Source organism: Chelon labrosus (assembly GCF_963514085.1).
Source record: "Chelon labrosus genome assembly, chromosome: 21".
Classification (NCBI taxonomy): Eukaryota; Metazoa; Chordata; class Actinopteri; order Mugiliformes; family Mugilidae; genus Chelon; species Chelon labrosus.
In genome coordinates, this window is record NC_140354.1 from 23,997,358 (window position 1) to 24,021,814 (window position 24,457).

Genomic DNA, 24,457 nt, shown 5'->3' on the forward strand with positions numbered 1-24,457 from the left:
TCGGCTCGTCTCCCACTAATCCTCTCGTTACTGAAAAGAGATGGGATGAGAGAGAGAGAGAGAGGGAGGGAGAGAGAGAGGGAGGGAGGGAGGGAGGGAGGTGTAAAGAGACTAAAATGAAGACTCACAGTTTCTCCATTAAAGCTGCTGCCTCTGGAAGACGGTGGAAATAAATGTTTGCTCTGAGCGTCTAATCTGAGCATCTCCACCGACGGCCACTGATATTTATCTCAGCCCCGTCCTCCCCCCGTCCTCCCCCTGTCCTCCCCCGTCCTCCCCCGTCCTCTCCATGTCTCTGTGTCTCTGCCTCCAGCACTAACTGCTGCTGAAGCTGCTGAGATGGAACATTATGAGCTGGCCAACATGGCCGCCAGCTGTCAGTGTGTGTGTGTGTTAGTGTGTTAATGTGTGTGTGTCTTTAGTAGTGGTTTATATATTTTAGATCTACCTGAAACTAAACGATGATGTAGCATCAAAACTACTTCTTCTTCTTCTTCTGTTTAAACGTTGGTTGGCTGGTGTCACAGCTGACACAGTGTTGGGTCGTGTATTCTCCTCCTAGACCTTCAATGACCTCCAACCTCATTAAAACACGTCTTAATACGATGATTATGACTCCACTGCTATAGAAACCATCAACATCATCCAGATACACAATAAAACATGACGTAGCATCATAGACAGGTATCTCATATAGAGAGATGAGTGTCATTACTAAAGAAAGAAACTCACTTAGAACAATTCATAAAGTCTCCTCTCACTCTCTGCAGCCACCAGCGCCACATACGTCATATCCAGCAGAAGCATCAATGTCGACCCAATAAAATGACAGAAATATACATAACAGATGTAAATATAATTCATTTAACTCACCAGAACTTTAGAAACTATTCAGAGTTCTCCTCAGAGCCTGTCAACCAAGGGTAGCGCTCATAGTTGCTGACCTGGGTCAGGCTAGCTAGCTCCAGGGTTGGGCGGCCTTTCCTCACAATATCCAGCTTTTCCTTCAAAGTCCGCCGTGAAAATGTCTTTCTAAGAAGATCTGCAACCAAATGGGTAGCCTCTCCTCCTTCCTCCATGGTGGCTTCAACACATAGCTATCAGAACGTTAGCGTTGTGCAGCTAGCAACAGATGAACATGAACCGCTAGCTTAGCTTAAACAGAGCGGCTCTCTGACCGTCCAATCAGAGGACGCCGGTAAAACGCTGACGCTACCGTAGGCCACAGAGAAGGACTAAGAATACCAACTAGAAATGTGATTGGTTAAAGGAACAGCGTCATTACAATGTGTTTCAGGTTTAATTGTGAAGGCCCAGCAACATGATGATGAAATATGATTGGATAAAAGCTCTGATGCTAAGCTACACTGACAGAAGCACCACAGCTGAGAGACAGACAAGACAGAACATGAGTAGAATAATTAGCAGGTAAATCACATCTAAATGATGTTCATAACTTTTTTTCAAAATGAGAAAAGTAGAAAGTCCATCAAGGCGGCCATTTTGGAAACGGCTGCCTGCGCTAGTGAGAGGATGAATCCTGCAGGGGGCGGTGACGAGTACCAGATTATTTTAGTTCCTGCTCCGTGTGAAGAATCAGAATCTTCAGCTACAGAAGAAAATGGAGGATGAAGAAGAAGAAGAAGAAGATCATCATCATCACTGGTTCCTGATGAGGTTTCTATGGCGCCACCTGCTGGACAGGAGTAGAGCTACAGAGTGTTCTCCTACCTGATGTTATGACGGCGGTGGACGGGAGCTGGACGCCGGTCCTGATTGGACGGATGTGTGGAGGGAGGGAGCTGGTGTCAGATGAAGGTAGGAGATGAATCCTTTGGTTCCTGTTCCTCTCTGTCCTCCTCGCTGACGCTTCAGAACCAGAGAAGAGCTTCTCTTCCTCTCTCCTCCTCCTCCTCCTCCTCCTCCTCCTCTGTCCTTCCTCTGGCTTCAGATCTTTGTGTCGTTGCTTCTCGTTGCTCTGACCCTCGACCTCGTCGTCGGTTGATCAGCTGGTCCCTCTTCTCCAACGTCTCCTCTTGTGACCGCTGCGTCCTCCGTTCATGTGAATATCTGTGTGGTCATCTCTGGTTCTCTGCTTCTTCTTCTTTCTTCCTCTCTCTTTTTATTCACCTCTGAGTGATGTCATTTAAAGTCCACTGCTTCATCTGAATCTCCATGTGCTGCTCACTGACCAACCAGACGTCTAGACGTCCTTTAGACTGAGGTAGCTACTGAGATGAACAGAGGAACGTCTTCAGCTCCAGCTGTCTCATCTAATAACGGCTGTTTCTCTACTTTATGTTCTGGTTTTAAAACATTAATCACTTCCAGGGGTCATGATAACAGAACACACACGTATTAATGACGAGTCAGGGGAGGACGGTGGTCTGATCAGCAGTTTACCTGGAGGAGACTGATGCTCTGACTCTCCCCCCCCCCACCACCGGCTAGCATCCTCCATCTTTAGCATCCTCTTCGTCTTCTCTTCTCTTTCCTCTTCCTCACACAAACTGAAACGAGCGCTAACGAAGCTTCGCCCAGAGAAGCTCTCTGACGCTACGTCATGTCCACGTCAGGTGATTTAAGACGCCGTGGTCTCCTGCTGCCTCCGTCAGCTCACGTTCTGTCTCTAGTTCCATATCAGCAGGTTGAAGATGTTTCTTCCATCGTTTCAACAAATCATCACATGAAGTTTGAGACACGACATCAGAGTGAAACTCCAGGAAAGAAAAGGTTTCGTCTTCACGTCTTCTATCGTCCACAGTGGACAGTAGACACAGTTTATATATTATAAATAAATGGTCTACACATTTTAAAAGGTTCATCTTTTATTATAAATTCCTGACGATGCCTGAGGATGAGGTCGACTCACTTATCTCAAGCGTTAGCCACTTAGCTTAGCTTAGCTTATCTTAGCTTAGCATGAACACCTTCAACAATGATTTGACAAACACACAGAGAAACTAGAACAGAATCAAACGACTGAATGAGTCGAATAATTCATCGTCAGTTGTTTAACGGCGGCGCTTTCTCCTCCTCCTCCTCCACCTCCTCCTCCTCCTCCTCCCAATCATCAACCCTCCCTCCCTCCCTCCCTCCCCCACCATCACCCTCCCCCCTGCAGAAAAACCGGCGGGACACCTGCAACTTCGACAGGGAGTTCACCAAGATGCCGGTGGACTTGACGCCGACAGACAAGCTGGTCATCATGAACCTGGACCAGGACGAGTTCCTGGGCTTCTCCTTCACCAACGCTGAGTACGTGGCTCCAGGAAAATAAAGCCCAAGCCTTCAGCTCCACTAAGACTGTGACTTTAACCCTTTAACTTCATCCAGTGCTCGTAAGGACAGTAAGATTCAGTTTGCTGCTCCGTGTTCAGGCTTGTCACCGTCGTTAGTCATCTTTAAATAAAGTTTATGAAGCTGAATCCTCATCGTAAACCACAGAAGGACCAGATCAGAGCAGCAGAGCAGGACTGACCCGACCTGATGTTTCTACACAACATGTGTCCTGACGTGAGCTTGGTCTAAAGTTTTATATATTCTATGTCTTTGTAAAAAAAACAAAAAGCTTTCTAACTTGTTCTGCATTAAATAGTGAAGAGTGGATGTTAAACGTCTACACGCTCCTGTTAGAGACATATCAGAACATTTGAGCCTTTATTTTGAAAATCACAGCCTGAGCAACGACCAGAGACCAGAAAACAGAAAATATAGAAACAGAAGAACATTATGTTTAAAGGTCGTGGTTCACCAGGTCCTGATGCTGCTGGGTTCTGAGGAGCCTTGATGATCTCAGGCTCTGAGGAGACCCGGCTCCTGGTAAACCCTGATCCGGTCCACCCTAAAGGTGCTGGACGTGGCTGAGGTCAGGGCTCGGTCCAGTTCTTCCACATCAAACCGATGGTAGCCTGGATCCAGGTTCTAACACTGATCAGTCTCCTCAGAAACCTTCCAGACTCTTTTACTTCTAACGGGAGCGTTTAGACGTTTTTCTTTCTTTGCTGTAAACGTAGTGAGCAGTGAGGAGGTGGCGACCATGTTGACCTGCTCCCTCAAACTCTCTCCTCCTTCTCTTCCCTCCTTTATTTGTCTTCTTCCTCCCTCAGTCTTTTTATTTATCTTTTTGTCTTTGTTCTAATCTGAACTTCTGACGAGGGGACGAGTCTGATGTGGTGTCAACAAACCACAACAACTGCTGCTTCTCCTCCGTCTTCTCGTCCTCTCGTCCTCATCCTTTCTTCTTTTTGTCCTCTCTTCCTTTTCACCCTCTCATCCTCTCGTCTTTTGTCCTCTCGTCCTCCATCCTTTCTTCCTCTCGTCCTCTCGTCCTCTGTTTTTTAGATTTTCAGATGAAGCGTGAAAAAAAACAAAGATGCTTTTGGTCCTGGAGGCAAATGAGACGCCTCCTCTCACCCCTTTCCTCTTGTCCCTTCCTCTTGTCCCCTCCTGTCGTCCCCCTCCTCTCGTCCCCCTCCTCTCGTCCCCCTCCTCTCGTCCCGTCCTCTGGTCTAGATGTTGTGAAGCAGCGTCTCTCTGCTCCAGGATGGAAATATTTCCTGATATCGTAACATCTGCTGCTGAGACTCCGAGGCTCTCGACAGCTGTCTGAATGAGTCCATGAACGAGTGAACGAGTGAACGAGTGAAGGAGTGAAGGAGGACATGTTTAGCTGTTTGGGTGGAGTTAGAGCAGACGGAGTCCCGTGGGTTCATGTCCTGGTCCATGTGGTATGGATTTAGACGTTAGGAGCTTGTGTCATGTACATAGATAAATATTTGTACATAGAGTCAGAGTCTTCCATCTCCATAGCTGTAAATGTTTAAGGATATCAATTATATATATATGATAGAAGTAGAAGCTGTTGTAATGCAGTGGTTGAGGGTGGACTGTTCTCCTCCCTCCTCTCTTTCTTTCTCTCCGACCTTTTCTTTGATCTCACCTTCTTTCCATCTGTCATTTAATTTTTGGTTCTGACCTTTCTCTCTCCTTCGTCTCCCTCTCATCTTCCTCATTGTCTTTGTTTATTTCCTCCTGACCTTTCTCTCTTCCTATAGGCTCCATCTCTCCTCCGTTCCCTCTCTTCTCTCCTGATCAACTGCCGCCCCGTTAAAGTTTGACGTCTGCCTCTTAGACTCATTTACTGACATTAACCTGGAGACAGCGTCGGGTTTTTAGAGAGAAGAGTCGGAGAGTGTGTCGTGAGATAACAAACTCTGTATCGTGTTGTTTTCAGCTGTAGGAAAATAAATCACGTTGAAAAATCACCTGTTGTTTCCGGTTCAGTCTTTAGTTCAGACGACTAACGAGGATGTAAACTCTGCAGGAAGTCTGTGTGACGTGAAGGGAAGCAGCTTTATTAATGTTTATGTGGAAACACTAATTAGCAACAAACTGCTGCTGCTAATACTCAGAGGATGATTCTTTCTTGGTCTGAAGAACTGGAACTGCTCCAAGTAGAGCTCCCCCTGGTGTCTGTCTGCAGTATAGGTCATAAGCTCCACCCCCTTCATGTTAGTGGGCGGGACTTGGGCCAAACTAAAACACTAGAATACACGTCAAATCATTTTTTTAACAGAGTCCAGAGTATAATCCAACATCTCCTTGTAACAGGTGGAGGTAGAGCAGAGCGTAGTATTAATGAAACTAAAACATGAGTGAGTCTGGAGGAAGTGTGGGCGGGGCATCAATATCACGGCTCCACGTGGCTCCGCCCTCAGACTGTACTGATCAGACTCTGGATCCAAACTCACAAGATGGCGCCGCCCGTATCCCCGGGAACATAGAGTCAGTTTGACCAATGAGAGGAAGAGGAGACGTGGTGTCCATGTTTATATACAGACTATGTTTTGAACTCGTTCATGAGGTGAAAAGAGTTTTAAATGTTAATTTTAAAATCAGCCTCTAAAAGAGAAAAACAAGAAGATTTGACCTCTGTTTGACTGAATTTAGACACAAGACGAAGAAAAGAATCAGGAAATAAACCCGTCCATCCACCCCGACCTCCTCCTCACCAACTAGTTGAGTTAAGACACAGGATTCAGAGATTATTCTCCTAGACACAGTCAATCTGTATTCAGTATTTATATGGATTCAGTTCAGCTCAGTAACAGATCCAGGGTTAGTTTATTTTTACTGTTAGCAGAAGAAGAAGACGTGGACAAACTGGGATCTATCTGATAAATAAGATTAAAACTAGTCTAATTCAGATTATTTAATCCCAAAAAACCTTGAGAAGGATATTATTATGTGTAGTAGAACTGTCCTGGCCTGGCTTCAGGCTAGTTTGATCTTTTAGGCCTCGGTCTTCTTCTTCTTCTGTTTTAATGGCGTCTGGCTGCTAGCATCAAGCTTCCAAAAACCAAAGAAGAAGAAGAACCAGAACCCAGGTTCTACCATGAAGGTCGTCCTCTGTTAGTCAGTAACTAGTGTGATGTGGATGTGTGGTGAGGTGGTAGTAGTTGATCATCTAAACAGAATCCATGTCCAGTCAAAGGCTGCACCCAAACAACAACAACAGTTTCCCTCCCTACTGGACGGTAGTGTCCACTGATGTCCACACACGTCTTCATCTGCTTCTGTGATGAGAAGAAGAAGAGGAAGAAGAGGAGGAAGAAGAGGAGGAAGAGGAGCTAGCCTCTCTGACGCTGTGTTCTTGATAATATTCATGTTTTGAACAATGTGACATGAATCGTTTCAGAAGCTCAAAGAGAAGAACCTGTGATGTGAAGCAGAAACACATCAGGTCTGTGGTGTAGTGTAGCAGCAGCAGCAGCAGCAGCAGCAGACGTCCAGCTGAACGCTCCTCACCCTGAGCCTCCTCCTCCTCCTCCTCCTCCTCCGTCGTCACTAACCTTCCCTGAAGACACTGACATTTTCCAGATAAAGTCACATCTTCATGCAGGAATACACCCACACAGCTCAGAGATACTCAGGATGCTCCTCTGCTTAGCACGGATGCTAGCTAGCTGCTGGAAGCTGGGAAGATGGAGGCACTGCAGCACGGGGGGGGGGGGGTCTTAAAAACGCTCCAGAGCAGAGCATGACAAGAGAGCTTATTGGATTTATTCCACACTGTCGTGCCCTCTCTTCTCTTCTCTTCTCTTCTCTTCTCTCACGTTTTCATCAGACAAACACAATTAAAATACTTTTCTTTTATTTAACCTCTTAATGGATCAGACACTGAGAGGACCAGGACCAGACTCATTACCTGGACTCTTTATTCATAGCTCATCTCCTCTGGCTCCGTCTGCAAACGTTCAGCTCATAAATCACCACTCTGATGTGTTAGCATCATGTGTTAGCATCATGTGTTAGCATCATGTGTTAGCATCGTGTGTTAGCATTATATGTTAGCATCGTGTCTTAGCATCATGTGTTAGCATCATGTGTTAGCATCGTGTGTTAGCATTATATGTTAGCATCGTGTCTTAGCATCATGTGTTAGCATCGAGTGTTAGCATCATGTGTTAGCATCATGTGTTAGCATCATGTCTTAGCATCATGTGTTAGCATCGAGTGTTAGCATCGTGTCTTAGCATCGTGTGTTAGCATCGAGTGTTAGCATCATGTGTTAGTATCATGTGTTAGCATCATGTCTTAGCATCGTGTGTTAGTATCATGTGTTAGCATCGTGTGTTAGCATCATTTCTTAGCATCGTGTCTTAGCATCGTGTGTTAGCATCATGTGTTAGCATCGAGTGTTAGCATCATGTCTTAGCATCATGTGTTAGCATCATGTGTTAGTATCATGTGTTAGTATCATGTGTTAGCATCATGTCTTAGTATCGTATGTTAGCATCGTGTCTTAGCATCATGTCTTAGCATCATGTGTTAGCATCATGTGTTAGTATCGTGTGTTAGCATCGTGTGTTAGCATCATGTCTTAGCATCATGTGTTAGCATCATGTGTTAGCATCATGCCAGAATCATGCCACATCACCAGATGTCGTCCCTCGGCCCCAGAGGACACAAACAAACAGACACTGTGAACATGAACATGTGATCTCCACCAACACAAACAGGAAGTTAAGACACAGCTGCTCATGTTGGTTTGTTTCTAACCCCTTCATCCTCCTCCTCCTCCTCCTCCTCCTCCTAGTCTCAGAACACTGGCCAAAGGCGTGAGGAGGTTCCAGCTGACTGATCAGAAGCCCTGCAGTCTTCCTCCTTATCATCTTCATCCTCCTCCTCTTCCTCCTCCTCCTCCTCTTCCTCCTCCTCCTCCTCCTCTTCCTCCTCCTCCTCCTCCTTCAGAACCCCTCACCCCCACATCTCTGTCTCTTCATCCTTCTGTCAGATTACCAGTAACAGAGGAGAGAACACATCTGTGGTCTCAAACTTCATTTCCCATGATGCCTCCCTCCACAGGGACCGTGGAGCCTTCTCTCTCTCTCTCTCTCTCTCTCTCTCTCTCTCCCTGCTGCCTAGCAACACCACGGCAGCAAGGCAAAGGTAACCAGACTCTGGATGGAAGTTAATACACTGTCACTCTCCTGTCCATCATCACATTAAGCCCCGCCCACACATGATCTGATTGGTCCAGCAGATCTTTGCCGGAGCAGAATCAGTTCCCAACAGAGAGACTCCAGATAAACTTGAACTTTCCAGACAGTTGGACTCTGTCCTGCAGGTGAGAGGACAACTGGGACAGCTGAAATGCATTCTGGGACACCTGGCTGGACCGACGCCCCACCAGTGGCCTCCTGATGTGTCCTCACACACACAGAGACCAGAACAGAAGACGAGCTGTCCCCCGTCCACACACTGGACATGTGTTTATGTTCTGAGGGTTGCCACGGCAACCAGAGCCTTGGACGTCCGCTAGAGACCAACTGTCCCTCTACGGAGACATGGACGACCAGAGGATCACTGGAGGAGGTGCAGCCATGCTAGCATGTCTGTCAAGAGGTGAGCTAACAGCTAACAGCTAACAGCTAACAGCTAGAGATGATGAGTTTTTTTTATCCATCTCTCCATCTTCCTCTCCTCACTCACCTCTCTCCTCCTCCTGGGTGGTCACTCCTCCCCCATCCTCCCCCATCCTCCCTCTTCTCTACCTCAGGTGAGACGCTGTTCTTCTCTTCCTGAAGTCATTTCTATGTTAATGAGTCTGGTGAGATAACACACACACACACACACACACACAGATACACACTAATACACACACACACACACACACAGATACACACACACACACACACACTGACAGGACTTGTCGCTTGTGCATTTCTTCATTTTCTTCTTCTTCTCTTTTCTTTCTCTGAAGGATGAAGAAGAAGAGGAAGAGGAGTTCCTTCCATTCATCTTTTAAAAAATGACTTTCACGTGAGCGCTCTATAGATAAAAGAGAGTCACGTGACCACGGACAATGTCGTGCACATGCGCGCTCTGGTCCGTGTCTCCTTAAGTGGCGCCTTTGCTTCTTTCCGATTCTCCACGCATCTCTCTACCGCCCCCCCCCCCTCTCTCTCTACCGCCCACCCTCCCTCTCTCTCTACCGCCCCCCCTCCCTCTCTCCCTCTCTCTCTCTCTCTCTCTCCCCCCCTCTAATCAGTGCGGTGCAGCTGGCGCCGCGCAGGCGGAGGCGGAGCGCACAGAGACCCAGAGCAGCGCGGCGTTCAGCACCACGGACAGCTCTAAGGACGCGGCAGCAGCGCGCAGCGAGCGGCAGAACGAACAGACCGAGTTTTAGTGAAAATCCAACTTTATTTTGGACTCAGTGACTCAGTCTCTGCTCCGGTGACCCGCTGAGCTGCTCCTCACAGCCTCTGACCCTCCGAGCTCTCCCCCCTCTCTCCCCCCTCTCTCCCCCCTCTCTCTCTCTCTCTTGCTGTTGATACAGCGGCGTCGCGGCGGTGGGCGGGACGAGCGGCTCCTGAAGGGCGCTGTCAGCAGCAGAACCGAGCTGAGCCGAGCGGAGGAGACGCGCGGTTAATTTCAGTTTGTGCTGGTCGGACAGGGAGGAAGAGGAGGAAGAGGAGGACGAGGAGGAAGAGGCTGTCATCGTTTTGAACATTCGCACGGACAGAGCGAAGCGTCAGAGAGGAGACGTCGCTGGAAGGAGGAGGTGCAGCAGGAGATCCAGCTGTGGCTTCAGAAACACATCAGCTGCTTTAAAGATGGAGTCCCGCCGCGCGCAGCCTGCTCGTTAACGGTGAGCACGTCCCCGTGAGGAACGAGAGAAGAAGAGGAGGAAGAGGAAGAAGCAGAGAGGAGCTGAGGGGCGATGAGGGAGGCAGCGGCGGGACGTGGCCGCGTCTTGACGCTCCGCGCTGACTGAGCGAACAACCTGTGGTCGCTCCTTCCTCAGAGGAACCATCGGTATCTGGACCCGCGTCTTCATCGCCTCCGTCGGACTCAAATCTCGCGGGATATAAAAGCGGACAGCGGCTGAAGCGGACGGGACCAGAGGAGCCGCCTATATGAAGATGCTGATGTGTGACCGCGGCGTCCAGATGCTCGTGACGACGGTGGGCGCGTTCGCCGCCTTCAGCCTCATGACCATCGCCGTCGGTACCGACTACTGGCTGTACTCGCGCGGGGTCTGTCGCGTGAAGAGCAGCGGGGACAACGACACGAGCCGCAAGAACGAGGAGGTGATGACGCACTCCGGCCTCTGGAGAACCTGCTGTCTGGAAGGTACGTGACCGGAGCGCGCGGCGTGGACGTGGCTGCCCGTGTCCGTGTGCGTGTGTGTGTGTGTGTGTGTGTGTTGTGTGTTTACAGCTGTAACAGGTAGAATCAGAAACACTCCTCCACCTCCTCCTCCACCTCCTCCTCCTCCTCCTCCTCTCCTCTCCTTCCTCCTCCTCCTCCTCCTCCTCCTCCTCCTCCTCTCCTCCTCCTCCTCCTCCTCTTCCTCCTCCTCCTCCTCTTCCTCCTCCTCCTCCTCCTCATTTCAGCAGCTTTGATGAGAACATGTTTTTAAGTGTCCAGATATTAAACCTCATGTCCTCATCAATATAACGACACAAAGACTCAGGAGGTTGAACGGAGGACGAGATCTGAGATGATGTTGTGATGAAGGAGAGACAGGAGAGAAGGACATGATGAGAGACGGACGGAGACAAGACATGAATGAAGTCAGGCTGAGAGAGATGGATGAGTGGAGGAGACCAGAGAGGGATGGACGCTCAGAAACTGTTGATGGATCAAAGGTTTAAATGCATTCTGGGATACCAGGCTGGACCATGTCCACACGAAGAAGAGGAAGAAGAAGAAGAAGAAGAAGAAGAAGAGGAGGTCTTCAATCAGTACTATTTGGTCGTCTGGACTTTGTGAAGTCCTGAGGACGACATAGGACGGTCCTGAATCCTGGGACTGATCATCTTCAGTGAACTGTTTCTGACACGATATAAAGACAGAAGAAGAACAAACAAAGAATAAAGACGTTAACACAAAGATGACTCCACCACGTCTGAGAGGAAGAAGAGAAAAGGAGCAGAAACAAGAAAGAAATGTTCAGTCTGAAAGGAAAGTATCCAGAGAGAGAGGGAGAGAGGGAGAGAGGGAGAGAGGGAGGTGAAAAGTTTGATCAACCTTCCAGAGGACAAATAGATGAAGCTGAGACTAGTGAGAGATGGAGGACGAGGAGAGGACGATTATTCTGTAAAAGACAAAAGAGACTCTGGAGAGGATGAACTGAGGTCTTGTGTCCAAATACTTTTGGTCATGTAGCTCTGAAGGAACAAGAGATGAAGGGATGAGCAACAGAGAGAGAGAGAGAGAGAGAGAGAGAGGAGGATGCGACCGTTTAAGAGGGAAAGAGAGAGAAAGAGGAAGAGGTGTGCATCCGAGCAGAACCTGCCTCGTTCTCTTTCATCAGCCGTCACCGTGGAAACCAGCCTCTTCTCTTCCTCTCCTCAGTGCTGAGCTGTCAGAGACGCTCGGAGGAAACAAGGTCGTCCAATTTGCTTTTCAACTTTCCTCTCCTCGTCCTTAGACAAAACTGTTTCAGGAGGAGGAGGACGCCATCAGCTCATTAACGTGTTAGCATGCTAGCTGGTTACATGTTAGCATGCTAGCTGGCTACATGTTAGCATGCTAGCTGGCTACATGTTAGCATGCTAGCTGGCTACATGTTAGAGATGGTAAACAGTAAAACATGCTAGCATCCAGAACATTATGACCACCTTCCTAATATTGTGTAGGTGACTCATCAGAGAATGGACATGGGCCTTCTGAGGGTGTCCTGTTGTTAGTGGGGGGGTCTTTGAGGGGAGGGGCCTCTGTGGATCATCCCACAGATACTTGATCAGTTTGGGATCTAGTGAATTTGGAGGCCAGGTCAACACCTTGTGCTGTTCTTCATGTTCTTTTTTTTAGTTGTTCCTAAAGTGTTTTTGTGTGTGTGTCTGTGTCAGGCTGCATCCTGCTGGGGATGGCTGCTGCCATCAAGGAGTGTCATTGCTATGGGGTGGGGGTGCCTGGTCTGGTCTAGGTGGGTGCTACATGTCTAAGTAACATCCACACCAATGAATGCCAGGTCCAGAAGTTTCCCAGCAGAACACTGAACTGTCACAAGATGGTTTAAATGTTATTCACTTCTCCTCTCAGTGGTCGTAATGTTGTGGCTGATCTGTGTCTATACTGGATAGTTGACTCTAACTTAGCTGTATGAAACACAACCAGATCCAGGTCACCTCTGCTTCAACCTCTATTCTTTAAGGCGGTATTATTAGAACAGATGTTCCAGGACCAGCAGGACAAACATACAATCGTGCTCCGTGTCCCAGAATGCATTGCTGTTTGCTGTGGTTGCAGCCGCTGCCCTCGGGCCACGCTGACCTTTGTGAGGCAAATGTCTCCTGATTGGACTGAGCTCATTATTTTACCATTAATTAGAACAAAAAGCACAACATGCGTTAATCTTTAGAGCGAGCAGAGACACGAGCGTCGTCTGAACGTGAGCTGAACTCAAACTGAACCGCTTCATGATCAGAAACATCTGGTTTAATGAGGAACACACAGCAAGAAGATCTAGTTTTCAACCAATGAAAGAAGGTTTTCTTAGAGGGTAGTGTCAGTCCTGTTGGGTAAAGACATGTCTGATGTGACTGATAATAATTATAAAGATCAGTAGTGGGACATTTTAAGTCTTTGAGGTATAAGTATGGTCTGTATGTAACACCTCTTTCCATTAGTTCTGAATAAACACGATCAGATTTCTCCACGTCCTCTGCAGCCGCTGAGTCTAGAACCAGTTTATTTATTTCAGATTAAACATCGTATCAGGTTTCATCACCAGAGATCTCTCCAAGTCCAAGAGTTGGTGGAAGACGACCGTAGTGTCCAGGCAGCCAGACTCATGTCTTCACTTGTTTTTATATCAGAAGCATCACCTCCCAGAGGTTATTACCCGTTACCCTCCCCTCCACCTCACCCACTCCTCTGGTATAGAGTTCATCAGAGTCAGTCTGAGCTCTTTAAAACGTTCCAGGCGTCTGTGAATGACGACTGATTTTAAATGATTTCAGAGGAGATGTCTGAGCTGTAAACTCTGGAGCAAACTGATGAATGGAGCCGTGGTGTTGAGATAAAGAATGTAGAAACTAGGCTCAGCGTTTAGTCTGATGAATCTCTAAACTCCTGAATACACTGAGAAAAGAGTCATTAATAAAGACATGAAAGGAAGCAGAGGTGTGTTCATGAAGTTAAACCTGAACGTGACACATTAATAATCTGGTCTCCAGCTCTGACTCACTGTGGCTTCTGGAAGGAGCCTCTTCATGAGCAGAGAAGTAATTAGGTGGAGTTTGTTCGCTGCCGTCCTCCATCCTCCGTCTTTCACACCGCACTTCCTCCCTCTCCTCATCCCTCTGCTCTCGCTCATGCGTCCCGCGGTGTTGACCATGTGTGAATGGGACGGAGTGACGGCTGCAGAGGACACACACATAAACACCAGCGTGGATGTGGATGTGCTGAGGAGGAGGAGGAGGAGGAGGATGAGGAGGATGAGTCACTCTCTGCTGCATCCTCGTCAATACAACACACAGGCTTTTACTTACATGCATGATTGATGGAGTTCATGTATCAGTTTAATGAGCTGTCTGTGTGTGTGTGTGTGTGTGTGTGTGTGTGTGTGTGTGATAAGGGTTTTCATTAGTGCTTCCAATAAGTAGCCTGAAGGTTACAGCTCTGTCCTCCGTCATCTGTCTCAAATGTTTTCATGTCAAAACAAGACGACTGAATTTGTTTCTGCAGAAAGAAAATCCATCGTCTGTGGAGCTGAGAGCATAGTCTGTATATAAACATGGATGACACGTCTCCTCTTCCTCTCACTGGTCAAACTGACTCTATGTTCCCGGGGATATAGGCGGCGCCATCTTGGATCCAGAGTCTGATCAGTACGGTCTGAGGGCGGAGCCACATGGAGCCGTGATATTGATGCCCCGCCCACACTTCCTCCAGACTCACTCATGTTTTAGTTTAATTAATACTACGCTCTGCTCTACCTCCACCTGTTACAAGGAGATGATGGATTATACTCTGGACTTATTATTAAAAATGTTTTTACAACTCTCACAGTCTCACAGGACCGCTTTACAGAGTGGTTGGCATGGCAACTGGTGGTCGCCATTATGTCACATCCTGTTTCTATAGCGTCAAATAACTAAACTTGAACATTCATCAGCATTATATTAACTACCTAAAATGACAGAAACCATCCTTTAAAATATATATTTGACATGTATTTTAGTGTTTTAGTTTGGCCCAAGCCCCGCCCACTAACATGGAGGGGGTGGAGCTTATGACCTATACTGCAGCCAGCCACCAGGGGGAGCTCTACTTGATTTGGCTTCACTTTAGAGGAGCTGTTCCACCGTCCATCTTTATTTACAGTCCACGGTTCATCCACGCAGGATGAGGCGGGACCGAGCTGAACAGATCTGGACCAATGAGAGCGGCCGATCCAGTTAATTGACACGTGACTCAAACATAGAAACATTCCTACTTTGGTTCCTACACCAATGACGACAGCGGCTTGGAAGAAGAAGAGCTAGCTATGACGGTTACCTAGGCAACAAGAGCCTGGGACGTCCACCAGAGACCGGCTGTCCTCAGCAGAGACATGGACGACCAGAGACGACTGGCTAACAGTTAGCTTTGCTCAGTTAGCTCGCTCCGTTGTGTCGTCTGGACAGATTTCAAACGAGGGGAAACAGGAAATGGCGTCTCTTCAAAATAAAAGCTCTAGAGTTAATGTCAAGGCATTAATGTGGTGATGGACAGTAACAGTGGTCATGTGATGAGTTTAAACGTCTCTGATTGGTTGTCTCTGGGTTAAAGACATACTATTCCTGGTGAACTGATGTGTTTTCATCTGCAGGGACGTTCAGAGGCGTCTGTAAGAAGATCGATCACTTCCCAGAGGACGCCGACTACGAGGCGGACGCTGCTGAGTACCTGCTCCGTAAGTCTGGGACAACACAGTCACACAGCTTCTAATATATGTGTCTTCATTACACAGAGGAAGCTCCAGACTCTAGTTTAACAGACAGAGCAGACAGGAGGACAGGGTGCATCATGGGAGATTGTGTCTCAGAGTAAAGATGGAGGCAGAAACAAAACAACAACAAAAAAAGGGGAAATGGATTCAGCCTCTTTCTGTTTCTGCTCCACTGAACACGGAGCCTCATCCCTGGAGGCAGCCAATCACATCGCAGGCCTCGGAGCAGGCTGGGCCAATGAGGAGCGAGGACCTAGTGACCGCCATTCACACGGCCTGAGGCTGTGGGCCGCGGTGGGGGGCGGGGCTAGAGCGCTTGGTCACGGCGGACATGTTTTAGAAGGAGAAAGAGAAATGTGAAAAAAAATTAATCTGATTAAATCATCATCCTCCTCTTCTTCATCCTCTCCCTCCTCCTCCTCCTCCTCCTCCTCCACCTCCTCCTCCTCCTCTTCCTCCTCCTCCTCCTGCTCTCCCTCCTCCACCTCCTCCTCTTCATCCTCCTCCTCCTCCTCCTCCTGCTCTCCCTCCTCCACCTCCTCCTCCTCTTCATCATCCTCCTCCTCATCCTCCTCCTCCTCCTCCTCCTCTTCATCCTCTCCCTCCTCCTCCTCCTCCTCCTCCTCCTCTTCCTCCTCCTCCTCCTGCTCTCCCTCCTCCACCTCCTCCCCTTCATCTTCCTCCTCCTCCTCCTCCTGCTCTCCCTCCTCCACCTCCTCCTCCTCTTCATCCTCCTCCTCCTCCTCTTCATGTTCTGGATTCAGACTCAGTCGAGTGTGAAGCAGAACACGCTTCATTCTCTCCCTCCTTCTTCCTCTCCTTCCTCCTCCTCCTCCTCCTCCTCCTCCTCCTCCGTCCACCGTGCAGTAGCGATGATGTGACGTTCAGGTACCGTGGGGTTTTCCAGTGTGACTGTGTGGGGGCTCAGTTCTTCTTCATGTGTGTGATTGTGTGCGTGTCCAGGAGCAGTCCGAGCCTCCAGCATCTTCCCCATCATGAGCGTGGGTCTGTTGTTCCTGGGGGGGCTCTGCGTGGCCGCCAGCGAGTTCTACCGGAGCCGACACAACGTCATCCTCAGCGCCGGGATATTCTTCGTCTCTGCAGGTCAGTGAGGATGAGGAGGGAGAGGAGGGAGAGGAGGATGAGGAGGGAGAGGAGGGAGAGGAGGAGGAGGAGGTCAGGACGTTTTATTGATCCTTGAAGGAAATAGTTCTTTGCAGTTTCATTAAATGACAGATACAGGGAGAGTAAAATAGAATAAAATAAAATAAAATAATAATATACATAAAAAATAAGAATGTAAGATGACATAAAATACAGAAAAATAAAATAAAATAAATGTATATATAAAAAAATAAAATAAAATTAATGTAGAAAAAATTATAATAAATGCAACTAAAAAATAAATAAATAAAATAAATGCTATACTAAAATAAAAGCTTCCTGGATTCTTCCAGGTCACTAAAGTCTTAATGTTCTCCTCGTGGCTTTGACTCGTTTCATTCTGACGTGATGGAGGAGCTTAGCAGGGTCATGATCTCATTCATAATTTATACGCTATAAAAATTAGAAGAGGACGATAAGAAGCAGAGCTCTGCCTCGTACAGGACCAGACTATGACTGAGTCTCTGTTCACTAATGTTCTGGTTCTGGTAACCATGGCAACCTTTACTAATCATCTACTAACTAATAAACATCAGCTGATGTCAGACCAAACATCCAGAGACCTCCCTGACTGAGTCCAGATGTTCTTCTCCTCCAGGCCTCAGCAACATCATCGGGATCATCGTCTACATCTCGGCCAACTCCGGCGACCCGGGCCAGAGCGACAGCAAGAAGTCCTACTCCTACGGCTGGTCCTTCTACTTCGGCGCCCTCTCCTTCATCATGGCGGAAATGGTCGGCGTGCTGGCCGTCCACATGTTCATCGAGAAGCACCGCAAGCTCCGGGCCAAGTCCCGCACCGAGCTCATCAAGAAGTCCGCCTTCAGCCGCATCCCGTCCTACCGCTACCGCTTCCGGCGCCGCTCCAGCGTCCGCTCGTCCGAGGCCCCCAGCCGCGACACCTCCCCGCTGGGGAAGGGCGGCTACACGGGGCCCGCCGCCTCCGAGATGCCCATGTACACGCTGAACCCGAGAGAGGCCGGCAACGCCAGCACCAAAGCCGGAGGCGGAGGCGGAGGCATGGGGGGGCTGCTCAACTCAGAGAGGGAGTTCCTCCAGAGCAGCACGCTCACCAAAGACTACAGCAAGGACCCCAACCGCCGGACCACGCCGGTCTGAGCTGCTGCTGCTGCTGCTGCTGCTGTAGATACACATCGACCAATCAAACGAAGCGAGCTAGAGCAGGGGACACACAGGGTGACGGGGTGGGACCGGGGGGGTGCGGGGGGGTTTGATAAACTTTGACTGTGAACTGTGAACTTTTAGCCTTTGAACTGTGAATCCTGAGCCCTGTGAGAGACGGAGCGAGCAGCGAGGGTCGCTTTCAGCCGAGAAGTTGTTCCCAACTCCACTTCACCACATATCACGTCCAGATCATGGCTTTATGTTCAGAACCCGGCAGAGAGACGAGGGGGGGCGAGAAACGGGACAAAAAGTTTAACAGAAGTGGTTTCCTGTTTGGGGCAACTTCTCCTGAAAATGTGAGGGAAGTGTGACCTCTGACCTCTGACCTCCTGACCCTCTGGTAGCAGCAGAGTTGGATCAGTGAAGGGAACGACCTCAGATCTGATTTAGAGCGTGAACGGTTCGGTTTCCTTTCAGTCCGTCTGAAGCTGAACCGAGCTGCTCCGCCCCCGTCAGACTGACTCCAGATCAGCCTCCAGGCTTTAGACGGTACCATCAGATCCATCGGTGCTTCCTTTGACTTCTATTTTCTGCCACTTCGTCTTTACTCTTCATTTATTGTCTCACCTGAAGAGATGATTTGCTGTCCGTCTGTCTGCCTCCACCCTCCACCCTCCACCCTCCACCTCTCTCTGTGTAGCCCCATCACTCACCTCACTGGCAGCACACCTCCACTCATCCTCCCCCCTCCGCCGCCCTCCTCCCCGTCTCCCCCTTAGATAATCTAGATTTAGTTCCCGTCTTCCGTCGGTCGTAGACTAGTTCCTGGAGGTTGCTGGTCCAGGAGACAGACCGCTGAGCTGTGAATACGGCAGTGCCAAAAAAAAAGAGACATTGAACAAACAAGAGATGGACTTTTTTTGTGTTTGCCCGCTACCTCCTGGTGAATATGAATTTATAAATATCTCCACCAGCCAGAAACACTGTCGACTTTTCAGAGATAAGCAGAGAAAACGCACACTCTCCAGATTTAAACTTCTAGATCAGAGCCCTGAAGGTGAGAGGATGTAACGCAGACTCACCGGTCATGTGATCTCAGACCATAGTTTGGCTCAGTCTGGTTTGAACCCAGAGAGATAACGCTAACGACATCGTTAACAGACGGTAGCCGTAGCCAGTCGTCCTCCAGCTGATGACCTATCACTGCCTCTGTTCATTTCTAAGGCCAAGAAACGAACAGGTCGACGTCGCAGCCTGTAGCATCAACGTACGAGACGAAGAGACAAAGACCTCGACACACCGAGGCCACGACAAGAGTCACAACGGACCCGCAAAGATCTGAACGACGTCACGATGAGCGAGAAGAAATAATGTGACGACCAAATGATCAGCTGATACAGGAGAGAACAGGAGCTCCTCCTAGCTTCACAGCTAACAGGAGCTCCTCTTAGCCTCCCAGCTAACAGTAACTCCTCCTAGCTTCACAGCTAACAGTAGCTCCTCCTAGCTTCACAGCTAACAGTGGCTCCTCTTAGCCTCCCAGCTAACAATAGCTCCTCCTAGCTTAACAGCTAACAGTAGCTCCTCCTAGCTTCACAGCTAACAGTAGCTCCTCCTAGCTTCACAGCTAACAGTGGCTCCTCTTAGCCTCCCAGCTAACAATAGCTCCTCCTAGCTTAACAGCTAACAGTAGCTCCTCCTAGCTTAACAGCTAACAGTAGCTCCTCCTAGCTTAACAGCCTCCCAGCTAACAGTGGCTCCCACTGGCTTCCTAGCCTCCCAGCTAACAGTAGCTCCTCTTAGCTTTTCAGCTAATAGCAGCTTTTCCTAGCTTCCTAGCCTCCAAGCTAACAGTATCTCTTCCTAGCCTCCCAGCTAACAGTAGCTCTTCCTAGCCTCCTAGCTTCCTAGCCTCCCAGCTAATAGTAGCTCTTCCTAGCCTCCCAGCTAACAGTAGCCTTTCTTAGCCCCACAGCTAACAGTAGCGCCTCCTAGCTTCCTAGCTTCCTAGCCTCCCAGCTAACAGTAGCACCACCTAGCTTCCTAGCTTCCTAGCCTCACAGCTAACAGTAGCGCCACCTAGCCTCCCAGCTAATAGTAGCTCTTCCTAGCCTCCCAGCTAACAGTAGCGCCACCTAGCCTCCCAGCTAACAGTAGCTCTTCTGGTTTCTTGGAGGAGTTATTTCCTCTCATGCAGATGCAGAAGGTATTTTTTATATTTTATTCTGTGGTGCGTTCAAGCGCATCTTTTTTTGCTCGTGGACGTGAGTCTTGTCGTGTGTCTGGTGTGTCCAGGCCTTTGCTACTTCCTTTACTCTGAGGAGTTTTTTTTTCTGTGAGAAACGAGTTCAAAGAACAAAAACAGCCTTTTTGTTCTTTTCCTCTCGAAGCCACTGAACACGAGGCGAGAGCGAGCGCCGATAGAGTCTCTGACAGCCTGACCTGATAATAAAAGATGTTTTAAACCTCAGCCACACTGTTTAATTCATGATGCCTCTGTTTTATCTCCTGTCTTTTACGCCATAAATGGAGCTGAAAGGGACAAACCGGCGTCGGCACGGACTCGCTCGCGCTGTCCTCCACATGTAAATATTAATTTTGCAAGCTAACTACAACATCAGCAGTTGTCACGGGCTGTGAAAGGGAAAAAAAAACCGCTTTTCTCCGAGCAAGGGCTTTTAATTTTTAAAGGACAGGAGTGCACAAGGGCTTTTTACTGCAGCGGTGGTGTTTTAAAGGTGTTCTGTGGGAGGCATGAAAAGGCGTCTGCACAGAAACAAGAGTTTTAAACCAGCTGAAGCGACATTACACAAAGACCGGACTTTAGCTTAGACCGTAGCTCGTTAGAGATGAAGACTATTGCCTTAAGCAAAGCTAGGATACTATCTGAGAACATATATATCTGTTTTAGGTCGTAGGTTCGCTGCAGATTTACTCTCTCAGCAGCAGCGATGTAGCTCAGCACATCAGCGGCCCCTCGCATCCGTCTGCCAGGGGCCTCAGTTTAGAACTGCCATCCATGAGCCATGTCAGCATCGACCATTCAGACCATGCATGCCATGTCCATCTGCTTCCAGTGCTTCCATCTCAGACCCGGCCTCAAACAGCACCCTGTCCTGGACGTTTACCCCCCCCCCCTCCCCCCACACACACACACACACACACACACAGAGCGCAGGGTGCTGTCTGAGCCTCCTCACACAGCTTTGATACTCCCATATCTACAGATAACTGTATTATTAGTAACAACGATTCTATTCTAAAGGTGCCACTGTGCAGAGGACGAGAACCTCTGACACATATTCTAGTTATTAACCTATTGTTGGGGGGGGGGGGGGGGAGGGTGATTGCAGGGAGTTGGCCAGCGGGGGTCGTAGTCTTTCTAATATTATCCTAGTTTCATTTTCTACTTTGATGTGGTCGTGCGGTCGTGTTGTTCTGATCACGGCAGGACGAGGAGACAGGAGGACGATCTCATGGACATGAACGTCTCCTCAGACACTGCAACACCTACACTATCTATACTGACAGGTTACTATACTTCTGAGGACTGTTGTGCAGCGTCTTAAGGACCAGCTGGTGTCATTTAAATTAGCTTAGCACAAAAACATGAAAAACACTTTGAATTAGGCAGCTTTAACGCTCAAGACGTATCTTAACGCCACGTTCACGCTACCAGCGCCAACAGCTACGACGTGGTTGATCAGCTGAAACAAGCACACATGATTGGTTGACACGTCTCTGGAGCTCGTGGGTGAACCCTCCTCCATCCTGAAGCTCAGCGCGGCGTCTCTGCCCGTCCGTCTCCAGCTAACTAGCATTAGCATGCTAGCTGATTCTGCAGAACTTTAACCCCTGATCTAATTTAAACATTCATCATGAACGCAGAGATTAGTTTTAGTAGCAGGATGGAAACACGATGATTTATCACGGAGGTGGAGGGTGGAGCCTCTAGTGGACGTTAGAGGAACTGAAGGTTCTTGGTTTCTTCTTGTGAAAACACAGCAGACAACGTTCACAGTCTGCTTTAATCCTTCACATCATGTAAACTGATCAAGAAGCTGAGCTCTAGAGACCAGAACGTCTTGAACTCAGAAGACATCGGGCCTCATTTCCAAGCTTCGTAGCGTTCCCCTGAAGATAACTGGTCACAACTCAATACTTTAATGTTCCCAAAGAAAAAATGACTAAAGATTAATTTGTGCTGTTGGTCCTCACAAGTATAGGAACACATGCAAACACAGACATTGATGCATGAGAGTGTTGGCGTGCGGCCGAGCAGAGAATCACTGTGTCCCGTTTCTTGTTTCCGTGGGAGAAGAAGAAGAAGAAGAAGAGGGAACTCCACGTCCAATGAGCCAGCCAATCAGACGCGACGGAGGACCACGTCTGACTAATGTGAATCTAAAAGAATGAGCACTCTACACTTTGCACTCGCAACCAACACAAACACACCACATCCGTGTGAGGAGGGCCTGCAGGTTGACCCGTGTGCCTGCATGTTTGTGTGTTAATATCCACGTGTGTGTGTGTGTGTGTGCGTGTGTTTGTGTGCAGCTAGCCTCCTCCTCCTCGCCCATGCACCCAGTGCCTGCCTGTCCTGCCTTCAGACAGCTCCCAGATCAGCCATGGGGCTTCCAGTGTGACCTCCTCTGCATCCCCACGGCCCGGGATCAGACTTAGAGCTAACCGCCCCGATCGTTCCTCAGCAGCCATACGAGCCGGTAGGACTGCTTGGATTCAGTGGGTCCGCCTTTTATTTTGAAGGTCTGACTGTTGCTGTTTCCTGTGTGAGGCTGATTCAGGACCAGCAGAGGGGGCGGCCCAGCCCCTGGTGACGCCTGGTCTTGAATCAGCGGTGGAGCCTGCTGTTGTTTCCAAACGTAGGACGAGTTGGTGACGTTGACGTTAAAGCAGAGTTAATAGAAGAGGAAGAGAGACCGTAGACGGGACGACGTAGGAACCTCGGATTAAAATATCAGCTGTTATTATTTAGGTTACTCTGGCCTCGGTACGTCTTTGGATCTTTTCATTTGTCCTGTGATAGATTTTTGTACGAGTCAAACCCTGAGAAAGCCATGCCCCCAGATGACACATCACTCTGTACTGAGCCAGGCTGCCAGTGAAGGCAACACGGAGACTGGAGGGTTTAGCCATGCTAGCATTCGTTATGACGTCCCATCAGTCCACTGTTTAGGTTCAGAGCCCAGACTGAATATAAAGATGGCCGACGCGTCTCCTCTTGAAGCTGAGAGTTTGAGCTGAGACGTGTTTCTGTTTGAACGACGCTGAAGAACATTTCTTGGAGGTGTATTTTCATGTTTTAGTTTGGCGAACGTGGAGGAGGAGGAGGGGGCGGGGCTTCGTTACCACCGACAGCCACCAGAGGGAGCCGTCACGTCGTCCATCTTTACATACAGTCAGTGGTTCAGACTGAGTTACCATGACAACTGCTGCCAGCGTTAACGCCCCCCTTCAGGAGGAACCATGACGTGAAATCAAAAGTGCCACCTGCAAAATATTCCACGTCTGCTTCAGCCCTGCTAGCTAGCATGCTAACATATGCTAAGATGTGCTAACACGGTGGTGAATATCGTTCGGGCTTGGTTAGTGTCGTCACTGCTGTACCAAAGATGCAGCGGCTCCGAGCTGCTAGCATGGCTGCAGACTCTTAGCATCTTCAAACTGACCTGAGGACTGTTAGCGGTAGAGCACAAACTCAGGAGAAGAGTCAGAGACCGTTTCTTTTTTACGTGTTTACGGACGTGAGCTCATTCAGAGTAAATTAACGAGAAATATCCTACGATCATCATCATGTGCATCGCATGAGGTGAACAGCAGCGTTCAGACGGAGGAGGATGATGATGATGATGATGATGATGAATAGCAGACAGCTGTTACTCTGCGTGTCTTTAGGAGGAAACTCTGAGACTGAAAATGAAAAACGAGCCTGAAGTCAAATGTGCAGCTGGAACCTCGAGTAGCATTTAAAAAAAAAACACAAAGAAAAACGGCTTCTTATCCTGCTCCTCCACACACACACACACACACACACTAACACACACACATGCATGCAGAAACATGCTGGCACACACACACACACACAGATGCCAGCCAGTTTCACTGTATACTTTCTAATGTAAACCTCCGACTAACAGCCGTCACACGCTGTGAATTAAAGCACACTTTTACTTACATGATATAAATATGATTACCTATATGAAGAATATTATCTACAGATAAGAATTAGAAAATAAAATGTCACCTTTTCAAAAGTGTCTGTGGTGATTTCATTCTGTCCTGCACAGTCAAACTGGTCTCACCTGGTCTCACCTGGTCTCACCTGTCCATTCACCTGGTCTTAATATAAATGTGTCTCCACATGCGTCCCCAGCCAGCACTTGAGATCTGATCTCAGTGTGTGTGTCTGTAAATCAGCAGCGCCATCATGTGGTCACAGCTGCTGTCTCTAATGGATCTCTACCTACCGCTGGATCAGAACCATCAACAGCTGCTGGTTGACTTGGAGACATGATCCAGATGTTGGAACAAGATGGAAAGACTCTCACATGTTAAGATCTGATTTATTTTAGAGACAAAGACTCAGATTAGACATGAACCCTGAAGCTTCATCCTCAGAGGAACATCTCTGATTTATCTCTGTGTTTGATGGAATAAACATAAACATGAATCTTACCAAGAAATAAGAACAATATA

General features: G+C 48.5%; 2 protein-coding genes across 2 annotated transcripts in view; both read left to right on the forward strand.

The window, feature by feature from the left end:
- LOC311506946 (protein kinase C beta type) overlaps positions 1–3,612 on the forward strand; it is a 46,400-nt gene extending 42,788 nt beyond the window's left edge. The window contains exon 17 of the mRNA XM_084571103.1: positions 3,125–3,612. Coding sequence (XP_084427229.1) covers positions 3,125–3,280 — 156 coding nt within the window. The 3' untranslated portion in view covers positions 3,281–3,612. The remainder of the gene's footprint in view (positions 1–3,124) is intronic.
- A 6,812-nt stretch (positions 3,613–10,424) lies between these two features.
- cacng3b (calcium channel, voltage-dependent, gamma subunit 3b) lies at positions 10,425–17,734 on the forward strand (the record flags this gene model as incomplete). The annotated part of the gene is made up of 4 exons (XM_084570240.1): positions 10,425–10,641; positions 15,332–15,415; positions 16,415–16,555; positions 17,214–17,734. 4 exons carry the CDS (start codon positions 10,425–10,427, stop codon positions 17,732–17,734), a joined length of 963 nt encoding a protein of 320 aa, XP_084426366.1.
- Positions 17,735–24,457: the final 6,723 nt, after the last annotated feature.